General features: G+C 41.9%; 1 protein-coding gene across 6 annotated transcripts in view; it reads right to left on the reverse strand.

The window, feature by feature from the left end:
* Positions 1-2,018: 2,018 nt before the first annotated feature.
* Positions 2,019-11,332, reverse strand: part of TMEM62 (transmembrane protein 62) — a 50,036-nt gene continuing 40,722 nt past the window's right edge. For 4 of the 6 annotated variants that reach the window (XM_032780212.2, XM_032780210.2, XM_032780213.2 and 1 more), the window contains 3 exons: positions 7,439-7,543; positions 6,428-6,546; positions 2,019-4,296 (listed from right to left, as the gene is read on the reverse strand). In XM_032780212.2, the coding sequence (XP_032636103.2) occupies positions 3,970-4,296; positions 6,428-6,546; positions 7,439-7,543 (551 nt within the window). In that variant the 3' untranslated portion in view covers positions 2,019-3,969. The remainder of the gene's footprint in view (positions 4,297-6,427; positions 6,547-7,438; positions 7,544-11,332) is intronic. The other 2 variants (XR_004373685.2, XM_032780211.2) reach the window with 2 other exon arrangements.

The raw sequence follows: 11,332 nt of genomic DNA on the forward strand, positions 1-11,332 counted from the left end.
TTTTTAAAAAGATCAGTCACTTCGAATTAACATTTTAATCCACAGTTTCAAATGCAAGTTAATGATTACAAAGGGCCAGGCTACCGCCATTCCTCCTTCCTCCACAGTTATTTTTTAAAAATCATAGAATACTGCAATTGAAACATTCACAGGGAAAAATTAGTTTGTCACAGCATGGTATTGACGCCTGCTGGCAATGTGTTAAGACTTAACAGCATGTTTCCATGGTCTGTCCTTTGCTTTGCTCTCTTCCAGTACTTCTGTCCCCTCCTAATGAACAGCTTGGCAAGGATGTTCTTGATTTCAAAAGACTGTTGTACTCTCATGCCTGCCCCACAACAGCCAAACCATATTATGTTGAAGGAAAAAAGAGCTGTGTTACCAATAATGTAAGCCAGAAAAAATTCTTTTGCACAACAAAAAACCAAAACCCTTGCAATTTATGAACTGAAGAAAAATCTGTATCATATGCCATGAGGACTGTGTGATCTTACATTGAGCCTGAAGAATGATCAAATGTATTACAGCAAAACGCCAGGCAGGGCCGCTCAGAGGATTCAGGGAGCCTGGGGCAAAGCAATTTCGGGGGCCCCTTCCATCAAAAAAAAGTTGCAATATTGTAGAATACTATATTCTCATGGGGGCCCCTGTGGGGTCCGGGGCAAATTGCCCCACTTGCCCCCCTCTCTGGGTGGCCCTGATGCCAGGTTCTCCACTCAAGAGAAATGTAGGCTGGTAACAATGATCAAAAGAGCTTAATTCCGAAATGAACTAATTCACATGGGCAACTTGAGAGGAGGAGGAGGGGCCTGTTAATATTGGGACATCTCACTACAGTCCACTGTGGTTGATTTGCTCCTTTTTCTAGCTAAGATGCTCTTTGTAGGCTGGCTGACTTGTGTAATACACAGTAGCCTTTGTATGGATGCCAGTGGGGACAGGTCCACATACGGAGTTGGTGATGTTCTCTGTCAGAGGAATTTCATTAACATTAATATGCACATCATTTATTGTTTTGCTATGGAATATTACATTTCTTATTATTTGTATTGTTGTGGCACAGAGGAGGCTCCAGTCATGGATCCTGGCCACAGACCACAGCTAGGCACTGTATAAATACATAAGAAAAATATGGTCCCTGCCTCAAATAGCTGAAATTCCCCAAATTCTATTAATAATAAGTTCAGTGCAGTAGGTGATACTCTTCAGTCTCCATGGTAAACTATTGTGATTTTGTTTTATTAAATCAATTCTCCAGCTTTAGATTTAAGACAAAATTCATGGTATTCTGATTTTTATATCCTCAGGCATATTTTGCATCTTTAAGATTCACTAAACTATCAGTTACATTCTCCTTAATTTGTACTTCCAGTTGGCTTCCAATTTAGTTGTCAACTTTTTTACAGCTAACTTATATTCAGTCTCGGCTTCCAAGAACTTTCAGCCTCAAAAAATGGCCTTTTAAGGAACCTTTTTTCAAACTGAGCATTTTAAATTGAACCACTGTATGAACTCTTGCAAGGGGAGTAAATATATTTCTAGTAAGATAGCAATGGACAAGGTGGCTGAAGTAGAATAACCATAATCCAGATTTCCTGACAGAATCAAGTTTTACTTTTTCTGTCAGTCAATTAAAAAAACACCCCACATCATATCTATACAGGGGCAGGGGCCAGAGGCGTTTCCTATTCTGAGTTGTGGTCCAGGTTTTTATAATGTGCTCATTGCTATGGTATCAGGATAGTGGTGGATCCAGTAGAGCTCACGCCACTTTCCCTCAAAATTCCTTATTCCGCTACTCATGTAGATATTTAATTCACCCTGTCATCTGCTTTTCTCAGCATCTGATTCCTATCTGGGTGTCTTTAACTTGGGATATCAGAGCTATGGAATTCACCTAGGCGTACATAATTCTTTATCACTCAGCACACCCCTGCTGGAGTGGCACTAATAGGCTCGTAATTGAATTCCAACCAACCAACCCTCAAGAGCTGAAAAGTGAACCAGACACTGGAATGTTGAATCCATAAAGGTTTTATTGAGTTGTAATGAAAATAAAAGCAGGGTCAACTCAGAGCAGAGTCTTGCCACAGGATATAGAGCAGAAATGTCATACCACCACTTCCTGTTCTCCCTAATCTGATAATAAAAGTACTAGTTGTGTGGCTTTGCACAATGAGTAAAAAGATCATTAGATTTTCATTACTCCTCATGGTACGTAAGTTTTGTTTCTGGACCTGTAAACTTTCTTAATTTTGGTGGCTGGTTTACATAGCAGTACCGGTGAGCTGTGGTAAGCTGTGGAAAGTATGCTGTAAACTGTGTGCAAAACACCACGTTTCACATGTACAACTGATTCCTCAGATTTCTTTATATTACCTTCTCCCTCTCCTTTCATTGGGAAAAACATTAAAAGACAGAAAAGTGTCAAGTAGAAATAACCATTCCATGTTTTTTTAAAAAGTGTTTTTCCCCAAATTCTATTAATTATTTTTCTATACATTTTACTTCATTTACTCCTTTTTTTTTTGAATTAGGAGATTCTTTAGTGTACACAAGCAAAAAACTTCACAACAGCTGTGCAGATGAGATCTGTGCTCTTACTAGTTAACGTATTCAAGTTACTTAAATTTTGCATCTCAAAACAGCCCCATGTAAGTATTCTCTCTACTTTAAAGATAGAGAAAAGTGACATGAAGAAGCACAGTGGCTGTCCAAAGACATAAACAAAGAGTCTGTCTACACTTCGAGCTGAGGATGTAATTCTAAGTTTGTGGAGACACACCATGCTAGCTCAATGCGAGTGAGCATGCTTAAAACCAGAGAAGGTAGCCCCAGCCACTGCTCACACCACTGCAGCTATGTTCTATTTTTAAGTGCACTGGCTCAATAAGAGAGAGCACTAGAATGGCTCCTTGAGCTGGGAATGACATCTCCAGGCGGAAGTGTAAACACATATCCAAAGAGTCACAGATGAGATTAGCATTAGGGATTTCCCAATTCTAATCCTGTACCTACACTATCCCTCTTTCTGATTCCAGAAGGGAGGGAGAAGAGAAGGGATAGTTTATAAATATGAAACACTTCATGGTTTTTATCCATAAATCTCAAAGTGCATTATATCTACCAGCTGGAGAAACTGAAGACTAAAGTTCAACGACTTACCCTGGATCACACAGCAGGTCATATAACCAGTTTCCTGACTCCCTCTCCTATGCCCTAGTCATTGGCCCACACTGCTCCACTTAGATCTTTCATCCCTGAAGAATCCTACCTCTGCTCTTCTCTGCTGTGATTCCCTGCTCTGACCATCACAGAGCCTCCCTTCAACACCAATCAACACAGCTCTTTCACTAGTCAGGTGTGGGTCACTGTTGGGAGAGAAAAGGCAAAGACAGAGCACACTGTCTCTCTTTAGCACTGTCTGAAGAAGAAGAATAGAGCAGGACTTAGACACACACACACACACATTACAATTAGATTTTGAGTTGCTGATATACATTACAGCATTTATACACACCAAGAAGTGTTTTTAGCACAAACCACAGTGACACCTAGTGTGAAGGCCACGGTGGCAGACCTTTGTTATGGTCAATACTGTCTTTAGTGACATCCAATCACACGGAGTGGTTTTGTAGACTCATGTGTAAACACTGAAATAAATAAATAAATAGCAGCACAGTTCCAATAATGCATTATAAAGATCCACTTCTGAATTTTTCCAATGTTACAAAATTAGGAATTTAATTAAAACATTTTTTTCATTCAGTAATCAGGAAATAATTCCATCTGTCAAACACACAGGTCCATTCTGTACCACAGAAAACCCCATTACCACAAAGTTCTGAAGCAATTCAGGGACAGCTTCAGATTTTACCATTTAATTGCTTGGGCTGTACTGAAATGCAGCCATACAAACCTGCAGTTCACAGCTTAACTTCAAAGAACTTTGAATACCTTCATCAGGCATCAAGAGTTCTGACAGTTTTTCATTTCCACTATGTAAGTTCTCAGCTCAGAAGAGCTCAGTGTCCAGGTTTTACGGATCAGAACTAGAGTCAGCACCACCAGCCAGGTCTTCATTGGGGAGAGGAAGAAAGCCAGAGTTCCATAGGTCCGTTGCAGAAAGTAACAGGAATAGACTTGCCAGGCCAGCAGGAGCAGCATGGTTAGGTGGATTGGCACAGCCAGGAAGTGCCTGACATGACGGATATGAGAGCAGAAGCTATGCCCCTGGCATCGTAGCAACAGGCACCAGCACAGGTAAACCATCAAAGGCAAGTTAAAAAATATCATCTGGAAAGGCAAGCAGAGAGAAATGGAGGATTTAAATGCGTCAGGAATGTTATACTGAGCAAGTAAGACCATGGGAAGATACAGGAGGGCACAATAACTATCCCATGGACTGGTCTAGTAGCCAGCAATAGTGTTCCAGAGGGTATAATTCCTGGAGTTAGATTCTTCCACAGAGACTGTTCATGATGGAATATTGGGAAGGCATTAAACTCAGATTGGTGAAAGTGTGAGTTTATCTATTTAACAGTGAAACCTACTGACCAATTTGAAGGGTTTGCAAAAAATCTTAACCACTCAGTCCTCCTTGGCTGGAACATGGCTCAAGTGTGATGCATTGCAGCAAGAGGAAGTGGAAAATCCTTTGCTTTCAATTGGTGTACAGAAGATCAAAGGAAAATTAAACAGAGGGAAGGAAAAGAAAGAAAAGGTTGAGAGAGAGAAGCAAGATTGCTTTTCCTTTCTGCTCCCTCCCTAAGGCAGAGAAGAGGTAGTCTGAATTAATGATTGCTAACAGGAACCCAAGATTTACTGATGATATTTAAGAAGGAAAACAAAGGAGCATCAATAAGTCAAAACTTCACAAGGGAGTGGGCAAAAATTGATAGAACTCCTCAGTGAACGTTCCCCCTTTTTAATATCTGGAGTTTTCTCTTGTCAGTTCTAAATCTTGTTCCTTCCTCCACTTTACCTGGCATAAGTGATTTGGATGTGTTATGTGTGTCGAAATATCACCTCTATAATACAGCTAATTAACACTAAGGCAGTGGCAGCTAGTCTACTAGATACAAGTTAAAACTGCATTCTGCATCACATTCACTCTCCCTAGGACCCAGAAGTGTGCACATTTCAGCTGAAAATTTTAATCTGTTTTCTATGATTCCTGTTGTCCAACTACACTTTGAAACAGAGCAACAGGTCCACTGGTCTTCCAAATGGAACCAGAAGCCTGTTGAAGGATTCTGTTTTCTCCTGCCGATGAAAGAGGGAAGGAAGAGGAAGCTGAAGGGAAGAAAAAAGGACTGTAAATTAACCAATGGCCAAAGACTGAAAAAAAATAGAATTTAAAAATTAAAAAGAAAGCAAATAAAGTTGAGTTTCTGGAAAAACACTTGGGTAGATGTTCTGTTGAGTTTTGTAGAGGGAAACCCATTCAGTTGCATACTATGCTGCCAAGCGGATCTTTTCTATAGTGTTTTTAGTCCCTAAGAAGTTATGTTGTCAGAGGAGGGAAAGGTGAGCTTCCAAATGCTCTTCTGGAAATTCTAATGGCTAGCTGTATTCTGTGTCATGCATGAGTTTCAACACTGACACACACTGAAAAAGGGATGCTGGAGTTTTAAGAGTCCTCCTTTGGCAAATACTTGAGGGCAAGGTCAGGGGGGCAAAATTGGGGGTCTGGTGTGACAATTTCTAGGACTCTGATACTGCAAAGGGGAAGGGAGGAAGGAAAATATTTAACTATTATAATATTTATTGTTATATATATTATATTATAATTCTAATGAAAGAAATCCTACCTCACACTTGAAGCATAGAAAAAAAAAATCTTTCTAATGATCAGGAAAGGAGGAACAGCGCTGATATAATTAGCTAAACAAGCCAACTAGGAAACAATGAACCTTGTTGGCAAAATACAGGAAATAACAGCACCAACACATTAAGGATGTTTTCCTAAAAGATATGCTCAAGGAATTATTTTGGGGCAGTTCTATGGTCTGTGTTAAAAAGCCTTCTATCTATCCTTAATCTGACATCCAGGTTATAATGCCATCTCTCCTGCAGTATCTCAAATGGCCTCCATATTTGTCAGGCAGAAAGTTTCAGGGTTAGCTCACATTTTTAACCCTTTGACTCCAGGACAACAGATTTCCTGACAGATATCACTATAAAACACCTATGTTGAATTGGCTATATAGACAAAGAGCAGAAACTACTAAATGTGCTCCATTTAACCTGCCAAATTCCACTTAAACTGTGGTCTCAGTTTGAAAGATCAGAGTCTTGACCACCATGTCGTCATTTCTCTCATTTGCCACAACCCTCCTCCTCCATTATTTCTAAAATTCAAAGATCTTGAAAAAAAATCTCACAGGCTAAAGCAGTTTGCCAATGTCCACATCTAAATTCTCACCTGTGAAATTCCAACCACAAATGTCAAGCCGCCTTGCAGGAAATGTCCACCAACAATTACCCCAAAGGAAAAACAGGTGCCCACCTGACCATCTATCACCTCGCCAATAAACCAAGGTCCTGTAGGGGAGGAAATAAATTCAATAGCAATAGTAAATACAATAAGAGATGACTTACTCCACCAGCCCAAAGCATGAGCTAGTATTAGGAAACCTACTTGTTTGTCTAGTGAATCGCTTTAGAACAAACACCATGTATTGAGCCTGATAAACATTTGGGTGAAACTAACAAAGCATAGTGCATCATCAACTGATGTCACCTGACACACTGCAATGAAAATATTTTTATATAAATCTAATCTCTAACAATTCTGATACCACACAGAACATTTTGCTGCAGGTAGACATGGTGTATTCATAGAAACTATCCTTCTGCAACACAGATCTTTCACCAGGTTTACAGTGCGTTTTTGCACTAGTCTTTCACATCTTGATTTAAATCTGGCTTGGGTTACAAATGAAAGTGAGCTTGGCACACTCAGTTTTAGTGGATGTTTATCTGTATTACAAGTCACCATATAATTTGGTACCATGTTCTTAAGGAAAGACCAGACTAAGTAAGCATGGTGTTTCGAAGCCAAAGCTGAAGTGCCTTCATAAGTTATAACGTGAAATAGACATGCCATATGCTCACACTTTGCCAAACCATAACCAGGCCTCAGTCTTTTATTTTAAAAGAGTAAGTGAGCCCTGAGTGAAACAAAGTGAATTTGTTTTAAATGTTCACAGAATAATTTTAGAATACAAAGTCATGACATTCTAAGTTTGGAATATTTAACAAAGAAGCCTTCGGTTTTATTGTACAAGAGTTTTAAAAGTCACAACACAGCTTTGTAACCCACCTAACTTTTTTATTTTATATATAATCTAAAGCTTTTATTGAAAAACCTCTGAACACCTCTGCACATTTTAAAAATCACAATTTACATCCTCTAGTATTCTAAGCTACATACCCAGAGCTGTATACAAACTCAGTATCAGAACAGAGTAATAGAAGGTGTTTGTTTTGCTCAAGACGTGAAGTGAAAAGGAGGTCAGCATTACTAATCCTGGAGGTCCTGAATGAAAAAAGCAGTTCAGAAAAATTATTAATTCAGAGCATAAAGGATACATATAAAATGTGCCTGTTTAAAACAATTCTAAACATCGTTTAAACAGAATATATAAAATAAGAAAAATAAATTAACAGAATATTGAGTAAGTTTTGAGCACCAACACAAGAGAACAAACAGGCAGCTTCTCTAAGAATATAAGAATGATCATAGTGGGTTGGACCAATGGTCCAGCTAGCCCAGTATCCTGTCTTCTGACAGTGGTCAGTGCCAGATGCTTCAGATGGAATGAACAGAACAGGCAGTTATGAGTGATCCATCTCTTGTTATCCAGTCTCAGCTTCTGGCAGTTGGAGGTTTAGGGACACCAGGAGCATGTGGTTGTTGTCCTCATCCTGGCTAATAACTATTGGTGGACCTATTCTTCATTAATTTATCTAATTCTTTTTTGAATCCAGTTATACTTTTGACCTTCACAATATACCCTGGCAATTAGCTCCACAGGTTAACTGTACATTGTGTGAAGAAATACTTCCTTTTCTTTGTTTTAAACCTGCTCCCTATTAATATCAACAGGTAGCCTTTAGTTTTTGTGTTATGTGAAGGTGTAAATAACACTTCCCTAATCACTTTCTCCATACAATCCATGATTTTATAGACCTCTATCATATCCCACCTTCAGTCACCTCTTTTACAAGCTGAACAGTCCCACCCTTTTAAATCTCCTTGTATGGAAGCTGTTACATACCCCAAATCATTTTTGTTTCCCTGTACTGTACCTTTTCCAATTCCAGTATACATATATAAGCGACTGGATAGCGTAGTGGTTAAGAGCGCCGCCCTTTGATACGGGAGACTGCCCTTTGATACGAGAGACCGGGGTTCAAATCCCAGTTGGTACCCAACTTTCCAGTAGGGGTCCTTGGGCAAAAGACCCCCTAATGCTTCACCTGCCTACCTCAAACATCATACATACCAGACTCAGAAGACCTGGAAGAACAAGTGGTGTGCAGCCCACACCTGAAGCTGAAACTTCAACTACAAACCCCTCCATTGCAGAGCTACAGAAGCTGATATGAGGCATAAGATTGGAGAAACTACTACAGTCAACCTTGAGACGATACAAGGCTCAGTGGAGAAGGTACCATCAGATCGGTATTGGTAGAAGATGCCAATAGAGCCCATGAACAATCCTGACTACACCATAATCAAACAATGAACTGGTAACGCACAGCCTGCTGTTAATCCGGAGAGCTTGCCGCTACACGATCACAGAAGAACAACAGTATTGTACCCACGGAAAATTGAGGTTGGAGGATAAGATCAAGGCGACTCGGAGAGAAGTTAGTCAGTGTGAAATACGAGCAGGTGTAGGATTAAGGTAAAGATCGGCTACGGGTGAAAAATGAAGCGGGCTCGAACTCCATCTGAGCCCGGAGCGTAAACAAGGCTTCACAACACGGCGCACAGGCTAAGGAGACTACACTAGAGCAAGTCAGAGGCCAAAAAGTAAATGCCTGTTCTCCAAAACACCAGCAAGTGTACTCCTCACTGCAGTGCACAAACACAATAACCAGCAGCAGAAAGAGAGCTGAACAGACTGAAACATATGGAAGAAAGAGAACTCATAAACACCAGTGCAAATGTGGTTGAGGACTGAGCACAGCAATCTCCAGAAAGAAACCAGTCACATCACAGTAGGAAGACATCAAAGCGGGGTCAAGACAGATGAAAGCTTGGACAGCACTGGACCAGACATGACCACACCTACGGCTAAAGAATAACAGCAAGTGCAGAACGACCGCAGCACAGCATGAACCACGATGCTAGCAAGCAGCTGCCCAAACCAAACTGGCTAAACAGAAGGAAACATGCAGTGCGTGATCATGAAGACACCCGCACGGAACAGAGACCGTTTCCAATAACCGACAATAACCGCCTTCCACAACATGGAAAGTGCCTATCAGGCATCATAGCCTGCCCGCAGCAAGGGACGTATAGGCTAATAATGAGCCACAGTCTGCAGAAGGGCATGGAACACACCAGAGCTCAGAAACACCAGTGCTCTATAGATAAGCAGTCGTCCCCAAGACTCTAACGTTCTAGACAGACCAATCTGAGCACAGCCTGGGATTGACACAGGAAAGCCTGACGACTCAATGCGCACATGTAAGATCTGTTGAAATGTCTGGTGCTTATAACAAATGCAACAGGACACGACAAGGACCTTCCTCAAGAACCATGGGATATGGAAAGTCAACTCAAGGCAGCTTGACAAGGGCATTCAAGCTGCAGCATATACCAAGGTGATGCACTGTCCCGCGCTGTTTTCTCGCATAGGCTTCAAACCATCCTCAGACAAGACAAACAAGCCTGGATACGGTACAAGTTTATTACCAAAAGGAGTGGAACTCCATCAGCCACCCTCCTCTACATTGATGAACATCAGCGTAGCTAAGAATGAACGAGACATCGACTCGCAATCACTTGACGCAGTCTTCAGTGAGGATATCGTGATGCTGTCATTCAGATCTGGAGAAGTGTTGGCGGATGGTAGTGAAGAGAGGGTAAGGTAGTCAAGACTGATGGGGTAACTACCAGCGGGCCACATAGAACATACAGACCAGCTACAAGTACCTTGCGCCACAGTCACATGGAAACCACGATGGAAGAGGCATGCAAGACAGCAACATCCAATATATCACCAAAAGAACGACAGGTCCTGAAGAAGCCAGCTCAGTGGGAAGCACAAGAATCACGCCATCACAGATACGCCCTGCCAGTGCATCAGTATACCCCTGCTGGTATAGTGACTGGCACAGGAGGACATGAAGCTGCGATGTGAAGACGCCGAAGCTCCTCACAATGCACTGAGGTTTCCACCCAATCCAACACCCAGAGACTATTATCAGCCGGAAGAAGGCCAGCGGGGCTGGTGAGAAAGTCCAAAGCCACTGTCCTGACGCAACCACGGACTCGGAAATACATCAGTAAGATGGCGCCGAAAGATGGAGCTGCCTAGAGATAATTGCCTCGATGGCAGCAAGCAGACATGGAGGCAAGACCAACCCTGAAGAAGTGCCAATGCAAGACATAGACCCTGCATGGGAAACGTCCATCAACAGATAGGCGAGGGTGGCTTACAATTGGAAACTCCTACCCAGTGGCTGGAAAGAGCTGGACTAAAAGATCAGCACTGGCACTGATCATAGCCAGCACTTATGAAAGGTCATTCTGGAGGCACCAGATCTATTGAAGCAGGGGTCTACCACACGATGAGAGACCAGGTGCAGACTGTGCAGAGAGGCCTCAGAGGACAGTCCAACACAATAGTGGCAGGTATGTAAGCTTGCAGGCAGGAACAGCAATACCACTGAAACGGCACAACCAAATGGCTGGCATTGTGTACAGGAACATTTGGCACAGCGATGGGCAGACCCCCAAGACAGATGGAGAATCCACAGAAGTTGTGGAGAAGTAGCAAGGGCAAAGATTCTGTGGGACTTCCAGATCCAGACGGACAGGCAGTAACCTGGTGCCAATCACCAGACATTGCGGGGTCAAAGAAGCGACCCAGGCACAGGTGCGTGGATAGATATAGCAGTGCCAAGTGATAGCAACAATCAGGAAGAAGGAATAAATGAAGAGTCTGGAGAAGTAGCGCAGGGCCTGAAGAGAACTAGCAAGAGATGCGGAAAGTGTAAGGCCAAAAGTGGTCGCCAGTTGTGTAGGAGCAACTTGATGGCTGTGACTCCAAGCCTGGCTGAGTGGCCTCCAACTAGATCCCAGAAACAG

This window comes from Chelonoidis abingdonii, chromosome 4 (assembly GCF_003597395.2).
Source record: "Chelonoidis abingdonii isolate Lonesome George chromosome 4, CheloAbing_2.0, whole genome shotgun sequence".
In the NCBI taxonomy this organism is placed as follows: Eukaryota; Metazoa; Chordata; order Testudines; family Testudinidae; genus Chelonoidis; species Chelonoidis abingdonii.